Consider the following 19,700-nt stretch of genomic DNA (forward strand, 5'->3'; position numbering starts at 1 on the left):
AACTGTCAAAAGCATAGTCCGGCACTCACATCTAATCCCCCAAAACTCCCATCCCATCAGAAACCCCATTCCACCGCAACAATGACAGACGTCATGGCCGATCACCCAGACCTCTCTGAGCTAGCAGGGTCGCCCTCTCCAGGTCAAAAGCGGAAGCGCGATGACATGTCAGAGTCAAACAGCCCTGGTCGGGCCAAGCGAGCCAGCGCTGGGCTCTCGGATGCCGACACTGCAGCCTTCATTGAAAATGCTGTTGAGGCTGCTCATGCAGCCGCCGCCAATGGTGTCAACGTGGCTGACTTCAGTGCCCTCCAGCAAGCTGCTGCTGCTGAGCACTCGGAGGCCGCTGACCCAGCCAACGCCTCCAGCACTGCGGCCGCCGCCCTGGGGTCCATGTATCCCACTCTTCACGTTCCGCCCACCACCGAGGAGCAGTTCGCCGCCCAGGCAACTAATGACTCAAACCATGGCCAAGATCACACCTTCGGTCACGCCGATCTGAGCCCGCCGGACGGACTCCCTGCCCTTCCTGCTGTACCTCAGCCCACGAACGGTGTTCAGGCTGTTCAACCACAGCAGACCCATCAAACTCATCAACAACATCAGCAACATCAGCAGCATCAGCCTCCTCAACCTCAACACCGATACTCATCTGGATCAGCCGGCACTCCCGCTAAGAAACCGGACGTTGGTTCCGAGGAATGGCACAAGATGCGCAAGGACAACCACAAAGAGGGTAAGCAACTGAAGGCACTATACTCATGGATGTTCAAGCTGACTCGAACAGTGGAGCGTCGTCGTCGGGAGACCATCAATGAAGGCATCAATGAGCTGGCTAAGATTGTTCCTAACTGCGAGAAGAACAAAGGATCAATCCTCCAGCGCGCCGTTACGTTCATTAACCAACTCAAGGAGAATGAGACGCAGAACATTGAGAAGTGGACTCTTGAGAAGCTGCTTACGGAGCAGGCTATAGCAGAGCTCAGTGCTTCCAACGATAAGCTCAAGCAAGAGTGCGAACGTCTTTACAAGGAGTTGGAGACTTGGAAGCGGGTTGCTCAGAATGCGGGTCTTTCGTACCCCCAGGCGAACAAGGAGGAACCTGCCGCTGCAACTTAGGAGGTCTCAGCTGAAGCCCAGGACCCTTCTTATGTGGCTGACATGGACCAAACTATGACCACACACGGTTTTCCGACTAACCACACGAACAGCCGCCATCAGGGTTTTCATCAGTATCGCCCTTCGGCTACGCACAATCTTCCAAGTCGATCTCAGACTACGGTCCTCAGCCCTGTAGCGTCGCGCCAGGTTACCTGCACCAACGTAGCGGCATCGACGCCTACAGCCTACGCAGACCAGGCTCAGGCTTTCGTTCAAGTCAACCCTTCACCTTTCTTCTTTTCATCTTATACCCCTAGTCAGCAATAAGCTGCTTTTTTGTTGTTTTTACTCGGATTCCAAAGCACGTTGCCCGTGGTCGCAGATACACTATAGTTTATAATCAACCATGCTCTCAGGCTCTCGTTTTTTTGCCAATGTGTGGATGAATTGGTCTCAGCGATGGAGGAGTTTCAGTGTTTCATGAAAAGAATCTATATTTGGTCAAGGTGGTGCCGATAGCAGCTCAGAAGTTCGAGCCTGGTAATCACAAACGATAACGACACATTAAATTGGTCACAATAGCCTTATAATGCCTGCTGGGAATGCCTGTCGTACTTGTTTCAGTCCGGTCTAACCAGGTCGATCGATAGAGAGGCGGGGAGGAGGTAAGGAGCCTTTGACTAGCGAGAGGAACGTTTGCCGACGTTGATCGTCCGTCTTAAGTTTGCGGCGCTATGCCAGAGTGCGTGCCGGCCGAATCTTACCCCAAAATATAAAATCTCAGAAGTCGGTCTGAGTACGTAAGCCGAGCTTGCCTTGCATCGCACCAGTCAGGCACTGGAACCATACTGTAGGGCTGTGCTGGTCCGCTTCTCAAACTATCAGGTCAAGGAAGATGACCCACTCACCTGGGATACAAAAAAAGACCCTGTAAGCTCGTGTCTCCCAATAGAACACTGGCTGTGTAGTGGTGACAGACACCGAGTATAGCGTGGGTTCAACGATATTTCACTCTTGATGATTGGGGGATATCGGCAGGGTATCGTGTTAGGGAATATTTAGCATTCTCTTTCACTCGACATCCAAGCTTATGGATAAGGCCACTGTGCGAGTGGTTCGTCTAAAAGGATCTGGCCGTTTTGTGAGCCTACAAAGGTGAGGAGTACTGACAGGGGCAACAATGCGGTTGACTGCCTAGCTATGAACTCTGCACTTACGTCTCAAGGGCAATCGGAGTTGAGCCCAACACCTGGTTGAGGATACACAGTCACTACCGGTTGAAACAGAACGACACGAGATGCCTAGCTGCATGGGAGTGTTCAAAAGTCAGCTATGTTTGGCGCTGTGGTCCTCCCCGGCGTAAAGGGACAGCATAATCTCAGGCAATCTCTTTGGTCGTCATGAGAGTCCGATACTAAGAGGGCAGAAGGTTGTTCTGGGAGCAACAATCAGGCGCCTCGAGGCAGTGAGAATGTTCCCTAGAGTGCGAGGTCAGAAAGGTCAAATTCATGTTGACATGTACCAGATCGCTTCCCGATCCCTCTGATCATCGACAACGCTTTATTCGTACGGGAAGATAGGGGACAGGATGAAGGGTGACCAGAACCCGCCGGTAGGTCCAGTGTTAATGACGACACGAGACAGAGCCTCCGACGTCTTGATGTAGGTGGCCGAAACCCAAGTCTTGTAACTGATATCCACGATCAGAGATGGTGGCACATTGAGACGGAGGCGGCTGTTTTCTTTTGTTTTGAGTCTGAAACAGTTTCATAGGGGAAATCTGACGTTTGGATGGATGAATTCGTGTTGGGCAGGGGTTTTCAGGAAGGTTATCGGTTTACCAGTAGTAGAGTCTGAAAGCTAGCAAAAGGTTGCAGCCAAATCTACTACCTAGCATGCCCGGTGCCTCATTATAGAAAGGGTAATTGAAGAAGATATCCCAAATGGCAGCGAGGGCGTTGGACCTTATTGAGCTGATATGACTGACAATTACGCTGGCTCCTGCCAAGTTTGCTCCTTCGCCATCCTTGCCTGAGTGTTCCCTGAGAACAAGAAGAAAAAAGGGCCAAGATAGCTCTATCACAGGTAAGCACACAAAGTTTTCGCAAACTACGTCAAGAGTCGGAACATACGGCAAGGTGGTTCCACCTACGCGTCGCCTTTTCGTCGACGATCTAATTGCCCAGGCCAGTGGCTCATACGTTTGCCGTTCCTACGTAACAACGCAGAACCCCCTTTTTCTTACACTATCAAGAAAACAGCCACCATGACATGCGGCCGTCTTGGTTTGATGTATATCCGAATGCGCTGCTGGTCTAGATGAAAGGAGGTGTCATCGCCGGCGCAAGCCTTCATCAGCACAACCATCTGCTCTCGGTAGATTGAATCATATTTCAGAACGGGCGAAAGCATAGAAAACGCCTCCTCAGCCGCAAAGGGCTGCAATCAGCGGATCTGCCTGAGAGTTGCTCCTGCATTCATCCCCTTTCGTACATATGCACGACACGATCAGACTCCCGTTTCCATTCTGCAACCCCATTCGCGCATCCGCGACGGGAGATTCCCCCGCTGGCTTCACACCGGCCACAAAATACGCGCCCGCAGAAGTTGTGACGCGAGTGAGAGGGCCAGTCGGCTCGGAACGCCGTGCATGACGCATGAGATAGATCAACGCTTCCCGGCTGTAAGGGGTTGGCGTCAGGAGAAGCCCCTTTCCCGCCTGGATCTTCCGGCTTCTGTATCCGTATGGGACGATGCAGAGGTCTTGCGTCGATGTGATTCAGTGTGCTCGATGTCTGATGCGGCAACGGAGGCAAATAGTGCGCCCCCCCCCCCCCCCCCCTTTTTTTTTTTTTCCTTTTCTTTTCTTTGGTCTTTCAAAGAGGAAGTCCGGCATGGCTGGCGATTGCACTCCATGTTTGCGTACGACGGCTGACGTTCGCCACAAGGAAAGAGTTATCCCGGGTTGTGTACAGAACTGTCCTATGGCCTGTCAGCCTAGTTGAGAGCTCGTGGTAGTCTATCGTTTGATTTCGGGGGGAGCGGGAATCTGGGCCACGAGGAGCATGTTCAAACGACCATCTCTCGGTGACTCCAAGACCCACATGTCCAGGGGTTTATTCAACCTCGAGGACTGCTTCATTTTCCAAAAAAGTTTTTCGTTCTCTTTAGACCGGATCTCCCCGTCAAGCTTTCGGTATGACTGCAGAGCCTTTGGAACGGACCCTAACCGCAATACCCAACACAACACCAGAAACTCTCACAGGAGCAATGCTTCTTTTCCAAGAGGGGAGACCAGACTGAAGGGAGTTGATTGGCAGCCATTTACAGCACAAACTTTACTTTCCACTGTCGTCTATATATGAATCCTAACAACGGCAAGGGGCGCGCGAGCGTAAGTCACTTGCGTGATAGTGGGTGACCGTGAGCGAGTACCTGTACATGCCTTCCGGCGACAACCCCTGCTCATCATCCAAACGCCGTCTCGTCCCGCTGTCATCTCTCGCTTGGCTCTCCGGAATGCAGTCAGAATACATGCGAGTGTATATGTGTGGGTGGGGAGAGGAAAACAAAGAGAGGGGGAGGGGTGGGCAAACATCCAAAGGCAAAAAAGGTGGAAAGGGAAAGGGAGGGAGGTGGTGGGAAACATTCTGCAGCGGGAGCCAAATCGACGGGCCGTGCCAGTAGCTCCCCTCCCCCCTCTCTGCCCTTCCATCCTCGCCGGATCCCGAAATCAAGCGGCCGGAAGAAGAAGGAAAAAGAAAGCATACAGCACATCATCTGTCAGGAATCAGGAAATCTGCTGCTAGGGGTGGTCAGACGTCGAAACAATGACGGGCACGAAATGGAGGGGCGTGTGGTGGTCATGGTTTAAAAAAAAAAATAAGGTTGATTAAGGGTCATTACGAAAAGGATGGGATAGGGGGGGAGAGAAATCCGACAAACCTTGGATTAAGGTGTGAGGTGTGGTACGCCGCGACCGGTGACTGGCCGCCCGGTGGATCCACTTCTTGACCGGTGTGCGGGGCTCCGGTGACCGGGGTACCACTTTTCCCATCCCCGGCGAGAACACACACAGTCCAAGACTTGACCGGGCCTTGGAAACTTTCGTACCATGCTGCCACACTCCCCCTCCTACACGCCAAAAGAACTCATATTCGACGAGTCAATTATTGTTTCCCCCTCCGAGAAAGCGGATCCAGCGTACCGGGATCGTTGCCCAAAGCTTCGACGTTTCCTCTTGTTGCATCGGTTCCTGCTCCTTCGTTACCTGTCAGATTTGCTCGGTCGTGTGTGCAAGCCCACTCCCCCCTCCTCCCTTCCCTCTTTGACATCCTCACTTCTCACACCCGGATTTTTATTCTGCCCCTGGACTACTGGAGCCCTTGACCACCCCCCCCCCCCCCCCCCCCCCCCCCCCCGATGGAGTGGGAACTCAGTGTTTACTCGTCATTTTGCAAATCAAACGGCGTGGAAGCCATTGGAAAACTGCCGATTGGCGCAGCTGGAATGCAACGCATCCCTGATTGCGGTTATTGGGAAATCATGGGCTCGCGCTAACGCCGCTCTAAAACCTTGGACCGGCTAAGGAGCCTCATTGACGTTGGAACCCAATGAGGCTGGCGGCTCTCCGAGACACGCACTAAATCAGACAACAAAGAAGGGGCATGCTGTACTGCAGAAGGCAACCTCAACGACACATCTCAATAATGACTTCGTGGACGAACAGAAACCCTTGCGACCAGACTGCCGTCCATTAATCGCCTATCTATAGCGGCACTCATGTAAGAGTACCCATGGTCGAATCTCAAAGGGTTCTAGAGACAAATCAGTCTTCAAAAGGCTTTAAGTCACAAAAAAGAACTCCGTCATCACATCATGTCGAACCTTTCTTTCCCGTCCCAATCTTTTACCATTTCTTCTCAAGGCACCGTTTCTTCCTCCAGCAATAACCCCCCTGTACATAACTCCGCCTCCTCCATCTTTGTATCCCAAGCGCCTCCCCAGTATGGACTTGACAGAGAAGAATAGAACACCCAAAGCCAACGGCATCGCAAAAAAGGCCTCGAAAATGGAAACGGTCATCCATTCAGGAGCAGTGGCCAACACCCTTTCCGAGTAACCCAGTCTGTCTTTGCTGATGTTTGGGGCAAGGAAGAACTCTGGAAAAGACAAAGCAAAACGTAATGTTCATGACGGCGTAAATGCCGACGGATGAGGATCGAAGAAAAATCCCCAAATCCATCTCGACCTCCTAGAAAACAGAAACTCCACTCATCAGGCCGCAGGCCGTCCCGCTCAAAATAGCTCGATCTGTTGTTGAAATCACAAGTTACCGCCCTTTGCATTGCTCCAATCTCGATTACCCTGAAACTTCTGTCGCTGACTGATGCGCTCCGGTATGCTTTCGATGTCAAGTGTTCCTTTTTGACCCGCAGACAATGATATAAAAACAGAGATGCCGCTCGCGAGGCGAGTGATCAGGCCGTAGCGACATAGACTCCAATAAAATAAACTAAACACGTAGCCGCACCATATCTCTACCTTCGTTCTGATGTTCCGATTTCAGTCGGCTAACTCTGGGTTGGTTCTGGGCTAGATGAACAGGGCTTCGTATGCGACAATGCCAGGACATGGTAATAAGTATCGGCATTGAAAGCGCGGTGGTTCCGTCTGCCGCACCTTACAAGGCCGACTGTTCGACACTGATGCATCTTGAAAGCCGGAGCCGTAGCATTGATGCTGACGCCTGGCGACAGGCAAAGAAAGACGTCATCGGGATCTGGGTTCACCTTATTCAATGCATTTGCCCTCGCGCAAGTGATTCTGCTTTCCCTCCTGTGCCAGGAATCCCTCGTGAATCGGTAGGTAGGTAGCCAGGAAAACCTTGGGAGTTTTGTACAGGAGTCTGGCTGGCGCTCACGGGTCGAAACACAGAATCGAAACCACCCCGCGACATGTTGTCATACGGCGTCGGCATGTACTGGTTTTGAGCCATTGGGACGCTGGGGTTCGCGAAGTGGCCTTGTGCTGGTCCGGGTTGTTGCGGAGTAAAGGAATAGACTGAGTTGCCACCAGGAGCAGCTGTACCCCCTTGCCACGTTTGCGTGTACATGCCCGCGGAGGCGGCGTTGGAGTATTCCGTGGGAGATGTGTACATGGAAGATCGTCGATGAGGATCATGAGATGCCGGCACAAGATCTTGAAGTGGCATGCCGGGCGGATGGATACTGTTGCTCTCCACAAAGTGGTGTTCAGGTTGGATATTTGAGGACAGCATTTGAGTTGAATACTGTTGGCCACGCATCGGCATCTCGCTCATGTAAGTGCCACCATGCAGAGGCCCCGCAGGACTGTGGTCGCCGCTGGACGTGTGCAAGAGATCGTGCGGCGCTCCCGTCTTCGTTGGTGATACGCTTGACGTGATGGAGGGATGCTCGTCCTCCTCCTTCACGAAGCCGTTGTCTTCGTTATCAGATGGGTAATTCTCGGGAAACTTGTCCTCAGACATCACAAACACCTGCGTATCGGCGTCTACAGTTCATTAGCTAGAAGCTCCCCTGGCAGAAACGAGAACGCTTACCGATTTCGCCATTCTTATATCGCTCCTCCGCCTTGGCCACTTTGAAGATTTCGTCCAGATATGGCTTCTTCTTCGCGTTTAATTTGTTTTCCTTGTCCGAGAAGAAAGCCGACATTGCCTCCGTAGTAGCGTCTTCTAACTTTTGTACATTCAGGTTCATTTTGCGGATGGCTGGGTGCTGTTTCTCGGGTGGTTCCACAATCATTCGGAGGATGTGACACAAGAGATGAACTCGCTCTGGGCCAGCTGTCAGCGTGTGAACCAAATCCTCGGGCTCTAGCATTTGACCGTACCTCGTTTATAGAGATGATCAGGCTCTTTGTGCCTGACTTTCTCTTCTTTTGTAGGGCCCCATGGTTTCGGCCACCAGTCTGGGGCTTTCTCGTCCTGGCCAGTGTACGGGTGGTTCGTTTGCTTCTTGGGCTCGACAACCTTGACCCACGCTTTGGCGATAAGCTTGCAGGCTGTTTGCTGACAGTTCTTGAATCGTTGTTCGTATAGATTCCACACCTCTTTATGGTCGCCCACCTTGAGGGTTTTCTTCGCATTGGACGTGACCACAATCGCGACATCGTCGTCGTCGTTGGCGGCTCTTCGGTAACCGGCCCCCATCCCTACTCGATGTCTCTTACGCGTCTTGTAGCTGTTGTCCTCGTCGAACACATCGCCACCTAGTCGTCGACGATCTTGCATGCGGTGCCCATAGCCGCCGAAAGCCTGGTGGTATCCATCGCCTTCGAGTCCGAACTCGGAATCATCATGTAAAGGAGTGGCAACTAAACATGTGTTAGAAGGTGAGCAGCCGTGCGAGATATGATGGGATATGTACCAGGACGTACACCACTGACGTGGCTGGCATGGTTGACATAGCGAACAAAGTTCTTCAAGCTGAAAAACTTGCTGTACCCATTAGGTTGGTGTCGTTCTCCCGTATTACCAAAAACCTCTGTGGACCCGTCATCCAACACAGCTACCATAAAGAACTTCTTGGCTGGGATGTTGCAATGATCTCGCAGCGCCTTCTCAATATCCTGGTATTGTCAGCAACCAGCAACGGCTGGGAAGGAACTGTATACACTCACAATCGGGGGTCTGCGAGTATCACGAGATTCGTGGTATCTACCATCGTCGGGGGGTGGGGGGTCAATCGGAAACCGCTCCGGATGCCATTGCCGGGGGTATGGCTCCCGAGGAAAGTCGCGGACCATGACGATGGCACAATCAGCGCAGCAATCAGTTCGACTGACAAGAAAGTTGCGTTCAGTTGCCAAGTTGGAAAGCCTGAGGCGTCGTTCGGGCAGGATTTAAGAGGTTATCGTAAGCAATGACACGTGAGGCGTGTAACGCTGAGGGTCGAATCCAGAAGACGAGAAGTCGAAGACGACGTGCAACTGTTCGAAGGTTAGACCATACTGACACACTGGAATCCACTGTCGAGTATCCTACGTAATGCGGTAAAGGCTAAGGCTTTACAGAGATGATTGTCATGTGGCAGAAGTATAGGTGCAGAAAAGGAGCATCGAGGTCAGATATCAATGTGGTCGAGTAGTTTCCAGGCCCGGAATACTAGTAAATGATGGCCAGCGGGCAATGCTCAAGCCAGAAGCGCGACGTAGTTCGTCAAGAGTTGACGGAGGTGTGCCGAATTTCGTGCGAGGGTAAACGCAACAGAGAGTCAATCTCGTCTCGGTGCCTGTTTAGCTAGTGCTGGCTAAATATCCCGAAGCCGATCCGAAGAATACCTGGCGGATTGGGACCAGAACAGGACACACAAAGTGTTGATACAGCTCACAAGAAAAGAAGCGGGATCTCGCCTGATATTGTCGAAGGTTGGCGGAGCGAATGGCTTCCAAACGGAGAGCCAGAGGCAGAGAAATTGCCCAGTGTTGTATTGTGGCTGAAGAGACGAGATTGACGGCCCAAGTGATGGACACGACGAAGAAGATGGGTGGTGACTTGTCAGCGGGCGCTGCTGGTATTTGGGAAGGGAGTCGGCGGAGACGGCAGGATTGGGGGCGGTCGAAACAGATCTATCAGCTTGCGAAACTGGGCGCCGGGAAGGACCTCAAAATCCTCTTTGTTTCCAAGATGACTTGAGACATCGGGGGGAGAAGCCTCTCCACTGGTTCGCGATTTGTCTTAGAGCGCAACTCTCCACGCAATGTCTCGGGGATAATGTGTAGACCAGGAGAGAGAAAGGCTGAGAAGTGAGAAGAGTTAGGGGAACAGCCAGCAAGACGCGTTTGCGATCTCAACCAAGAGGACAACAAGAGTACGGATACGGCTGTCTTCGGGAAGAGAAATCAAGAAGAAAGAGCCAATGACCACAGGCTGGAGGATGAGGGCCCTAGATGAGGACAAGGCTCGCGGGCTGAGGTGGATCTTGGAGGAGGGATGGGCCTGCGAGGCGAAGACGAGTTGAGTTTGTCGACGGGTCCAGTACTTTCGTATTGATCTGACTTAGGGCTTCTTAGTGCACCTCGATTTGCTGAGGTATGTGAGAGCTAATTGGGGAGTGCGAGCGCAAAGTGGTGTCCCGCAAGCGAGGGGGTGAACAGCGAGACCACCGATGACTTGAGGTCGAGACCAGTATCCGCAGCAGTGGAAACAAGAACGAGCCGAGAAGCAGGAAGTCAGCCCAAAAGGGACCCTGGTCTAGTCGAGGGGATATTTCTACCCTCCTTCAAGCTTTGGTTGAATGGTTGGTAGGAGACTAGGAACGAACAAGCTGCAGAAGTAACAAAGTTGACCCGTATGAATGTCAGAGGGAAGTGCAGCTAGGTTGCGGAAAAAGGGTGGATACACACGCCTGAAGCAGGACAGTAGGTCTTCCGACACGAGACTGACGACGGTGGGGAAGGAGAGAGAAAAAGAATTAAACAAATAAAAATAAAAATAAAAAGGGTTTCTCAGGTAAGCCTTTGAGAGGTGTGGTGGAATGTGGCCAAGGTACTTATGAAGTTGTGCAAGGGGAAAACTCGCGGGTACCTATTCGAGGGCCCTCCCTGGTCCGCAATCCTGATAAGGTGTGGCAGGTGCCGGTCAGAGAGAGAGGGAGAGGGTGTTGGATGATCCCATACACCACCAAACTCGAAGTTCCAATGTGTCCTGCAGGTGACCACACCCACCCCCCTCCCAAGGCAGCCCCCAGGCTCTCCTGTCGTGTTTGCGCTACTGTGAGTAGACGAGGTTGTCCAAGTACAGTACCGAGCAAATACTGCTCGCATCTTCGTACATACATGGCCTGTACCAGACCCAATACGGCCATGCGTGGTCAAACACACGGATCCCCAGCCGTCTCCCGACAAGGAGTCCACCATGTGCTGTCACTTGCAAGATTTGTGAAGGGCGGGCGGGCGATCCTCGTGGCCCTGGTCGCTCTCCCCAGGCCCCCACTGTCTACACTTTACAAAGCGAGGGAGTACCGCAGTGAGGTCCGCAAGTCGAAGACTCTGATCGGTCACAACCCGGAACGCATGGGTTTGTAGTTGTCTCTTCATCTATCTGGTTCCCAGTTACCCTCAAGATCTTCATGAGCATGGCGTCTCGAGTCTGGGTTTCGAAGAGGCAATTAGGGAAGCAACCACGTGGGGTCCACAGGTCGACGTGAGTTTCCAGCACGACGGCCGTAACGAGTACTAAGGCACCCATCTGCTGGAAGGTTCGGCAGGTGCTTGGGTCGCGCTTTTTTGAGCTGCCAAACATTCTTCCCGGTGGTGTTGGGGAGATACTGGCAAAAATGATAATTTGTGTGAGTGCATGAAGGTGTGGGAGTGACCCCATGTCGATGAGCAGGGGTTGCAGTGAGACAGCGGTGGACCGGGCTGAACGGCGCATCGGTCGGCAAGAGCCTCGCCAGCCATACGGGTCTCCGGAACTACTTGACTGGCTGCATTTTTGGACGCTGATTGCATCATGTTTAACCCGGTGCTGTTTATCTCAGGACTTTCTTTTTCTCTCTCGATGGCTGCTGCTATCTAAGAATGCCTGAAATACTCCCTTGGGCCCTTCTGTGCGCCTCCTAGGATGTCCGTATCATGGATGTCGAACAGCATGACGACTACGAGGGGCCGTGGTGGGGTGGTAGTCGCCAACGTAGCGACACTGTCCACTGTCTCGAGACTTTCCGATTTGCATTGGCCGGCAACGCTCGAAGGATAAATGGTGGGCCGAAGCCAGAAAAACAAATAGCAGTTTGTTGTGTTTAGCTCGAGATCGAGGCGGCAATATGTGCGACCAGCAGCTTGCCGTTCGGTGTATGCGAGACGCAGGGCTGGAATCGAAGCAAACCAAGGAGATTCCGAACAGAAGAAAACCCTCTCCTACAGAATTGGATGAGACCTCAGCCCTTGTTCGGTCGATTGCGAATGCGTAGCGACAACTTGCTGGTCAACTGGTTGCCAGACAGTGTACGATTTTCGAGCGGCGTTTCACTTTGAACTGGTTTGTGGACGAGAGCAGCTGCAATCGTGGGTGGACCGCCACGCGGCCACAATATGAGTCCTTGACTCAAAGGTCCAGCTTGCCCGATGCAGGTTCCCTGGAAGCGATAGCGTGTTCTTCGTGACAAGGCTAACGTTCTGCCCATAACCAAGCTGCGGGCGGGCTTTCGGGCTTTGAGAGTGGAATTAGTACTGTACAGTATTGAGCTACGTAGTTAGCCAAAGGCTCGCTGGAATTCAGGGGGGAGAAGACCACACAGCCCGAAATCGTCCAGACCAGCTCACTGTTGCAGAGCGGGGATTTCTTGTTGGTAACTTTGGATGTGGTTCGTTCTTGGTGGACAGGTTACCCCTTGCGTCAGAACGGGATTTGGGCGGGGGCTAGGTACCTGAGCAAAGGCCGCTATGCGAGTCCGTCGTCGTCGGCTTGACTGTTTGTTTTTTGACAGTTCAGGGCCAGCTGCGGGAAGCGGTACGGCGCGGAAGTTAGTACGTTGGATGGCAGGCAAACAGTTTTTGATGGGGGCCCGGCGCCCCATCGACACCGGTTCCCTACTTGTCGCCCTCGTCGCCCTCGTCGTTGTGATCGTCGGGGGGGTTGGGGTTGATAGGGAAGTGTCCATGCCAACGGTTTCATCCGGTAATCCCAGTGGCTAAGTGCTCAGAGGCCCCGGCAAGACAAAGTGACAGAGGTCCGAGGAAGGCTAGCTGTTAATTCGCCATGCATCAATACCTTTCCGTCGGCCACAATCGATGGCAAGTCGTCAACGGAAGGTCAGGGCAAGTTGTGAAGCTGGGGCCGCAAGATGGGATGAAGCCTGCAGTAGGAGCGGATCAGAACCAAACATAGCGTGGTCGGGGGATGGTTCCGAACGGGGGTCGGCCTGTCGGCGTTTCGCCCTGGCGTCCCCTCGCATGCTGGAGGCGTGTGATTCAGGGCCGGACCTCATTGTACCGATACCTGAGGGATTGTTAGCTCCTGGCAGAGCGAGAAGGACATTATCAATGGCAAACACCAGGGCAGGCCTCACTAACCGAATCACCAATAGCAGAAGACGGCGATTCGCCAACCGACGGTTACTGCTGTACATCGGGGGCTCGACCCATGCTGACCCAGCCGGGACAGGCAATAAGAAAGGTTCGGTTCATTGTGGAGAAGAGTGGACGGGGCTCAACGGGCTTCATACCAGTCTCGAGGAGCCTTATGGATACTCTTCAGGCGTAGGAATTCCAGAAACGTTGGAAGCCGAGAAACGCATGTTTGCTTCCTTTACAGAAACAGGGAAGGTGGTTGGCGGCGGACGGTGGGTTAGACCTTTTGTGAGTCCCCCGGGTATCTGGTGTACGGTGTTCGTACACTACAGGTATGCGTGGGGCATGGGACGAACAAATGGGGGGTGGAACGAAGCGGTACGTACTGACCAGGTAGGTTGGTACCAAGGTGTCCCGTTGGACGGACTGCGGTCCCGCAAAGTAGCCGGCCATCGCCCGATCGTGTTGTGTTGTAAGGGCGCATTCGATGCACTGACAATTCGTGCGTGTATGCACAGAGGAGAAGTGGTCGTCCAGGGACGGAAGCCCGCCAGAGAGACGGCCGTTGAGAGGTAAGTGTGGGCTGGGCAAAAGACGACGAAATGGATGGATTGTTGACCAAAAGGGAACAGCAGGAGTGTGAGCCGAGAGAGGAACTGCTAGAGGACGATCATGAAGTTGAGCAGGAAAAAGGCGGGGGCGACGGGACGACGACAGGTCATTTAGGATGGCCGTCAACCGTGCAAGCATTTTCCAAGGGTAACGTCGTGCGTGTCGTGGCGCGGTCCCCAGTGGAGAGGATACGTACCGCGGTATCTCCTCTGGGAGCACGTTCTGGGTGGGGAAAGGGTGCGGCCGCTCAGCTTGCCCCACTTGCTGGAAAAGAATAATGCTACGTACTTGCATCCAGTGTCAGTGCTAGTACTACGACAGTCCCATCGTGCTGACCATGTCAGTTTGCTGGGATAAGCTATCCGCACCTACCTCTCCCTCCATCCCTCCCGTCGTCGTCGGCGGAAACCATGCGCGCCCACCTCCTGTCAGGTTCAGGTACACTGATGAGCGGGCAGACTCCCCAAAGGCGGACTGGGGTTATGGAGGAACGTGTTAATCCTACGTCGACGGCTATCGACATCAAGGGGGGCTGCCCGCCCTGCCCTAATGTACAGACTCGGTATATCCTCTGCTCGGGTGGGTGTGGGGGGTCGCGCAGCAAAGATTCTCGACATGGAAGTGCTCTCTGCCAACATCGACTTCGAACCAAGCATATAACCTTGCGGCGCATGGCCGGCGGGCAACTACATGATGTGATGTCGCCAAGAATTCATACCTACTCGAGTGTAAAGTAGGATGCCTCGGCTGATTCTAGTGACAAGGTCATGCAAGATGGGCGCTTGGTGCATGCCGGATGTGATCCATCGGGGTCTTAGTCCGTCCGTCTGCTCATGCGTCTGTCGACACATCCGGCGTTGGTGATAGGCTTGTCTGTCCGCTCCCTGGATCCAGCCTCGGACTTCCATCAACGCCAAGTTGAAGCATGCAGAGTGCCGTGTCATGTCAGATCGGAGGATTGGAGCCTTCTCGGGTATCTCGTTTTCTTTGTGTCTCTCGCTGTGAAGCGTCGAGACCGATACGTTTGACCTCCATCATCGATCAGCATGGATGATTGGCAGCACATTTTCCCCGTGGTCGTTAGACTTCGAGGGCCACCACGGCAGTGGGGGCTACAGGTCGTCACTGTCTATGGGACGGCCCGGTCATTGCGCCGGCGTCCCCGGCTATTGACTGACTTAACGCAGTGTTGAGGTCTAATTTAAAGTTCATACCACTCAAATTCGTCTCATCTGCCTTTCGAAGTCTATATAATTGGACTTTCCGGCCCAGAGCGGAGGGAGCAAGAGTGAGATGTGGAAGCGGAAGAAATCTCTGCCCTAGTCCCCGCGGGTCCAATTTGAATCCCCTGGGGGAAGATGGCCTGATGTTCCCAGTGCCTGTTGCCGAGAACTCGGCTGGCTGCCTACCTGTTGCTTGTACGGTAAAGACAAGACCCTAAAATAAGCCAGCCTTTCTGAAGCACGGTGGGATTTGGCGTGGGCCTCCGTGACGGGATGATCAGATAGTTGTGGTCATGGCCCCGTACTGACAGAAGGCTCGACCGATGTCTCCAAGATTCGGAAATCTCAAGACCGTGCTGCATCTAAAGCCAGGCTGGCTCAGGAACCTCAAGATCAAGGAGCAACACGATGGCGATGAAACCCACGGATGGAGAAGACAAGCCCCTCTTGCCCTCTCCGTTGCCAGTGTACCTAGGTGGTTCGGCCCGGAAGGTCCCAGCGCTTTGCTCCAATTGAACCAATTCAACCTGGAGGCATCTGTCCCAGCCAGATCCATGTCCAGCGCCCGTGCAGTTTTTTCCATCCTCCATCCCCTGGACCCTGACTTTCAGAATGAATGGATGTCGAAGGTTCCGCAGGGTCTCAAAATCCAAGTTTCCTGGGTATTGCACGACGCAATAGCGTTCATAATTATCCAAGACTGGAAGTCACCGTGATGTCAGTCCCCTTTACTTACCTTGCGTAGCCAAGTTAGCTTAGGTTTCTGCAGTGAGGCACTCCCAAGTTCTCATCACCACAAGGTAGCTGAGGTAGGCGGTCAATGACTCCTTCCTTTCTGCCGTTCTCAACTGGGACTGCCCAACAGGTGATTGGTTAGAATGTGTCATCTTCTTCCAACTGCACCTGCCGTCAGCCCTCAGCCCGGGCAGTTGTAGTGCTTGGCTGCGCACTGTGCATTCCATTCGAATCCATCTCAAGCACCCACCCAGGCCAACGTCCTCCATGTTGGTGCAGGGCAGAAAGCAGAGAGTCCTCCGCAGCTGCCGACGGTGCATCGTCCAAAGCCCCCTTTCTACATACACTAAAAAGCCCTCCCTTGCACCACACAAACCCCCCATCGTCAATCGAACATCACGGTCAGTGCGACCCGCGACGCCCGATCTACCCTTCGCGAGCGGAGAATACGTACCGGGTCGTACGGCAGACATATCAAACCGACCTTGCTCGTCAGAGACATTAATGCCCTTCATGACTTGGCGCATCTGGTCGAAGCCAGGTCACACAACAGACCGCCCATGCTCATGCGCAGAACCGAGCTCGTCCTGCAAATACCATTCTGTCCAGAAAGAAAGAAAAAAAAAAAACTTTGCTCCTAGGGTTGGGGCAGTCGGCCTGGGGCCGGCCTAACCCATCTCATTTCGGGCAAATCGGAGCGTCAATTATTCTCGGTGACGGCAGCATTTTCGGGCCATCGTACGGTCCACCTAGAACCTAAACCAGTCAGTCATTCGACTCTGTCACATATTCCACCGGCTCGTCTCGAGCGATAGTGCAAAAGCAAGATATCGTCACATCCTATCGATCCAAAACTGCCGGCCCGGGCGAACCTTGGACTCCACCACGCTAGAGTTGGTCTTGCAGTGCCTCCATGCACGCTGCGAGACCACCATTCCATCGTACGGCCTACCTACACTACCTGCGGCCATCCTCCAGATCCTCGTCAGCCAACCATGGCATCCACGGCCACCGTAGCCAAAGGCATGTCTAAAGCAATGTGGTTAGTGGGAAAACTTGACGTCTCAGCGCAAAACACGAAACCCCCGCCGCTACTATGCATGTACAGCCTACCACCGCCGGAAAAAGCAAGCAAACCAACAGCCACCTGTTTTGTTTTTGCTTTTCTCGTCCACGGCGGCCCTTGCCCAACCGAGGAGTGCGCAACGATCGTACTCCTCGCTTACCCAACGCGATGACCATTGCATCTTACGGCCACGGCGGCCACTTAAAGCAAGTTGAGGTTGCATGGGCACAACGCTACTTCATCCTTTTGGCAAACACTTGCTCCGTTGCTGACGCACACATCCTGAGAGGCCGAGCCGAGATGTCTCGCAAGAACAAAAGTGACGGTGAAAAGAAGAACCGCTTTGCATTGGTTTGCATTCGGCATCTCCGATTACGGTGTCGCGTCGCCCTTGGCAGAAGAACCGTCCATGTCTTGACACTAGGAGTGCGTTACCTGCTTGCAGAGAAGGCTCAAACAACTGTGTCTGACGACCGTGTCCTAGCCTCGTTGCAGGCAGAGGCTACAGTATGCGGGATTGCCGTACGCAGACCAGCAGTTCGCCATGCCGGGCTGTTGAAAACGCCTGGTGGAGAAGTATGCACAGGTCGACCTCTCTGATCACCTTCCGTCGTTCCGTCTGCAGAGAGTGGCAAGCGTGAAGAAGAGACTACCAATCCCTTGGGACGGTTGATAACTCGGTGTTGCTCTGGCGGGAATAACACTCAAGAGGGAGAGGTTACATCAGCTACCTCTTGGCTCCATCCTCGGTTCCCTGCCACAAGCCCTAGAACCTGCTGCTGGCATTCCTCCCGTTCTGCCTCCCAACGCTCATGAAGGTAGTGTGGAAGGGAGCACCAGAGGTCTTCCCGCAACGCCGGATAGGAACATTTCTATATTTCTATGATTTCGGCGGATGATTACCGAAGATTAAAAAGAACACTAAAACAAACACTCGCCTTGAGGCCTCTCCTCTGCTCTCCTCTCAGCGACAATGACAACGGCCGTAAGAATAGCGGAATGCTCATGACAGGCATCGACGCAGATTGCACAGGAAACATTCAGCCGGATCCTCGTGCAGTTCGGTTAAATAAACCTCTCAGACACACGCTACTCGGGGGTTGATGGCTCCAACCGTCTCTCTGTTGTAACCTTGGGGCTTGGAGAATGGGGCTTTGGACTTGAATAAACCTCATTCGCAGCACTGTCAATTACTCCCCTGACCTTCAGGCCGTGATTTGTCGTCTCAACAGGGGGGGGGGGGGGGGGGGGTGATAGGCGCCCCAATGCTGTTACCACCCAAAGCGGTCACTTCAAGCCATCAACTCACTCACTACCTGTTTGGCGACCAGGGAGGCCCCCCGGGGAGCCCCAGAAGACCATGCGCATTGCACTGGAGCCTCGGCGGAACTCTCCACTTATAACCGGTCTGACAGCTCAAGTCACCTCACAGTTGGAGCCATCTCCACCTCTATTCTCTCTTCTTTCGTCACCTCGCTCCTGGCAACGGGCACGCAGGCCACTCGACGGATGGTGGTGATGGCGGCCGTACCCGACATGTCAATACCTACCTCTCCTCTGCCTACCCGACTGCTTGCTATGGACCTGGACTTACTACTACTCGTTCGATATTTTCTTGGTATATCGTCGCCTGGGGTTGGTGGAGGGTTAGCTTAACGTCTGTGTTGCCGGATCTGTTGCCGGATGCGGCTTGCTATGGGAGCTTTGTGGTATACCGAATTCCAGGTTGGCTTCACTTTGCCAAATCTACCGACACGTAAGTCTTAGCTCATTTTTTACTTTCAACCCTATTTCAACATCAGCATCCCGGACCTGTTCCTCGAACAGTATGCCTATTGAACTACGGCTCGTGTCCGAATTGCCAGAGTTTTCCGGCACATGTGCGTCACTATGGCCTGTGTCTAAGGCGTCGCGGCTGTCGATGACTTGTATCGCTCATTTACCATGAGCCTGGTAACGAATTCTGTGAGCCACTTTTGCACCTCTAGAACACCAGTTCCGCGGTGTCCAACCAGCACCAGTCGTGCCTCACAGACTAGGAGGAAGGGGACAAAAGCCAGGTATTCTTACCATATCCTGGACACTCTTCGCCCCAATCTTCTCCTGTCATTTCCGTCCTGGTCTAAATGTCTCGGGGTAGCTTCATTCAGAATGGTCTGGACCAGGATGGGTGGCTGTACCAAACAAGAAGTACCATCTTAATGCGACACCGCCAATGTTGGGGTCTGTCTCTCACGAACCGTAGAACCCGCATCGACTGTTGATATTAGAGCCCTCTTGCCAATTTTTAATAGGGCGTTTCCGCCACCACCACCGAGAACAATGCCATGCTGCCCCAGATGGATACCATCAGAACAACAGCTGTAATCAAGAACATTATTGGGACCGCGAAAAATTCGAGCCATGGGACGAGACCGGTCATTGATGGATGGCACCTTCTCAGGTAACCGATCCAATCAACATGGACCTCCCATTTTATTTTCGCTGTGATCGTTGCACGGCACCGACACATTTGCAACCGCTGTCGTAATGTCTTCTCTTCACAAGGCCCGTCCACTGCTTAACTGCTTGCGCTCTCTCACTGACATACTGCAAGTGAATGAACGGGCATGAAAGGCACACCGGATGATGACGACCTGTCTTTATCGTGGCCGGTTCAACTATACGACACAGACGAAGCTTTCTAAACCCTTGCAGTCCCGAATCCAAGTGACTCTTGCGTCAAGCCAAGCATCGACGCCTACGGTTGAGGACAGTCACTTGACGCGCCAATGTCACAACCATTGTTGAAGTACCACTCAAGCCGAAGATTCAATTGTCATCGACTGCCAATATCTCCTCGCACGGTGGCTTTGAGCCAGCATCATTGGCGTCGAAATGGAAGACACCTTCCTAACCAGCATTTC

At 53.3% G+C, this 19,700-nt stretch overlaps 3 protein-coding genes across 3 annotated transcripts; 1 reads left to right on the plus strand and 2 right to left on the minus strand.

Moving 5' to 3' along the window:
* Positions 1-81: 81 nt before the first annotated feature.
* On the plus strand, positions 82-1,119 carry ColSpa_04150 (transcriptional regulator CRZ1; the record flags this gene model as incomplete). The annotated part of the gene is made up of 1 exon (XM_049270362.1): positions 82-1,119. The coding sequence occupies one exon, from the start codon at positions 82-84 to the stop codon at positions 1,117-1,119; it is 1,038 nt and encodes a 345-aa protein (XP_049126319.1).
* Positions 1,120-6,894: 5,775 nt separating this feature from the next.
* Positions 6,895-7,844, minus strand: ColSpa_04151 (uncharacterized protein; the record flags this gene model as incomplete). The annotated part of the gene is made up of 3 exons (XM_049270363.1): positions 6,895-6,987; positions 7,025-7,635; positions 7,685-7,844. 3 exons carry the CDS (start codon positions 7,842-7,844, stop codon positions 6,895-6,897), a joined length of 864 nt encoding a protein of 287 aa, XP_049126320.1.
* A 116-nt stretch (positions 7,845-7,960) lies between these two features.
* ColSpa_04152 (uncharacterized protein) lies at positions 7,961-8,892 on the minus strand (the record flags this gene model as incomplete). Its single annotated transcript, XM_049270364.1, has 3 exons — positions 7,961-8,401; positions 8,524-8,715; positions 8,767-8,892. 3 exons carry the CDS (start codon positions 8,890-8,892, stop codon positions 7,961-7,963), a joined length of 759 nt encoding a protein of 252 aa, XP_049126321.1.
* Between the last annotated feature and the right edge of the window lie 10,808 nt (positions 8,893-19,700).

This window comes from Colletotrichum spaethianum (assembly GCF_022836535.1).
Source record: "Colletotrichum spaethianum MAFF 239500 DNA, contig08, whole genome shotgun sequence".
Lineage (NCBI taxonomy): Eukaryota > Fungi > Ascomycota > Sordariomycetes > Glomerellales > Glomerellaceae > Colletotrichum > Colletotrichum spaethianum.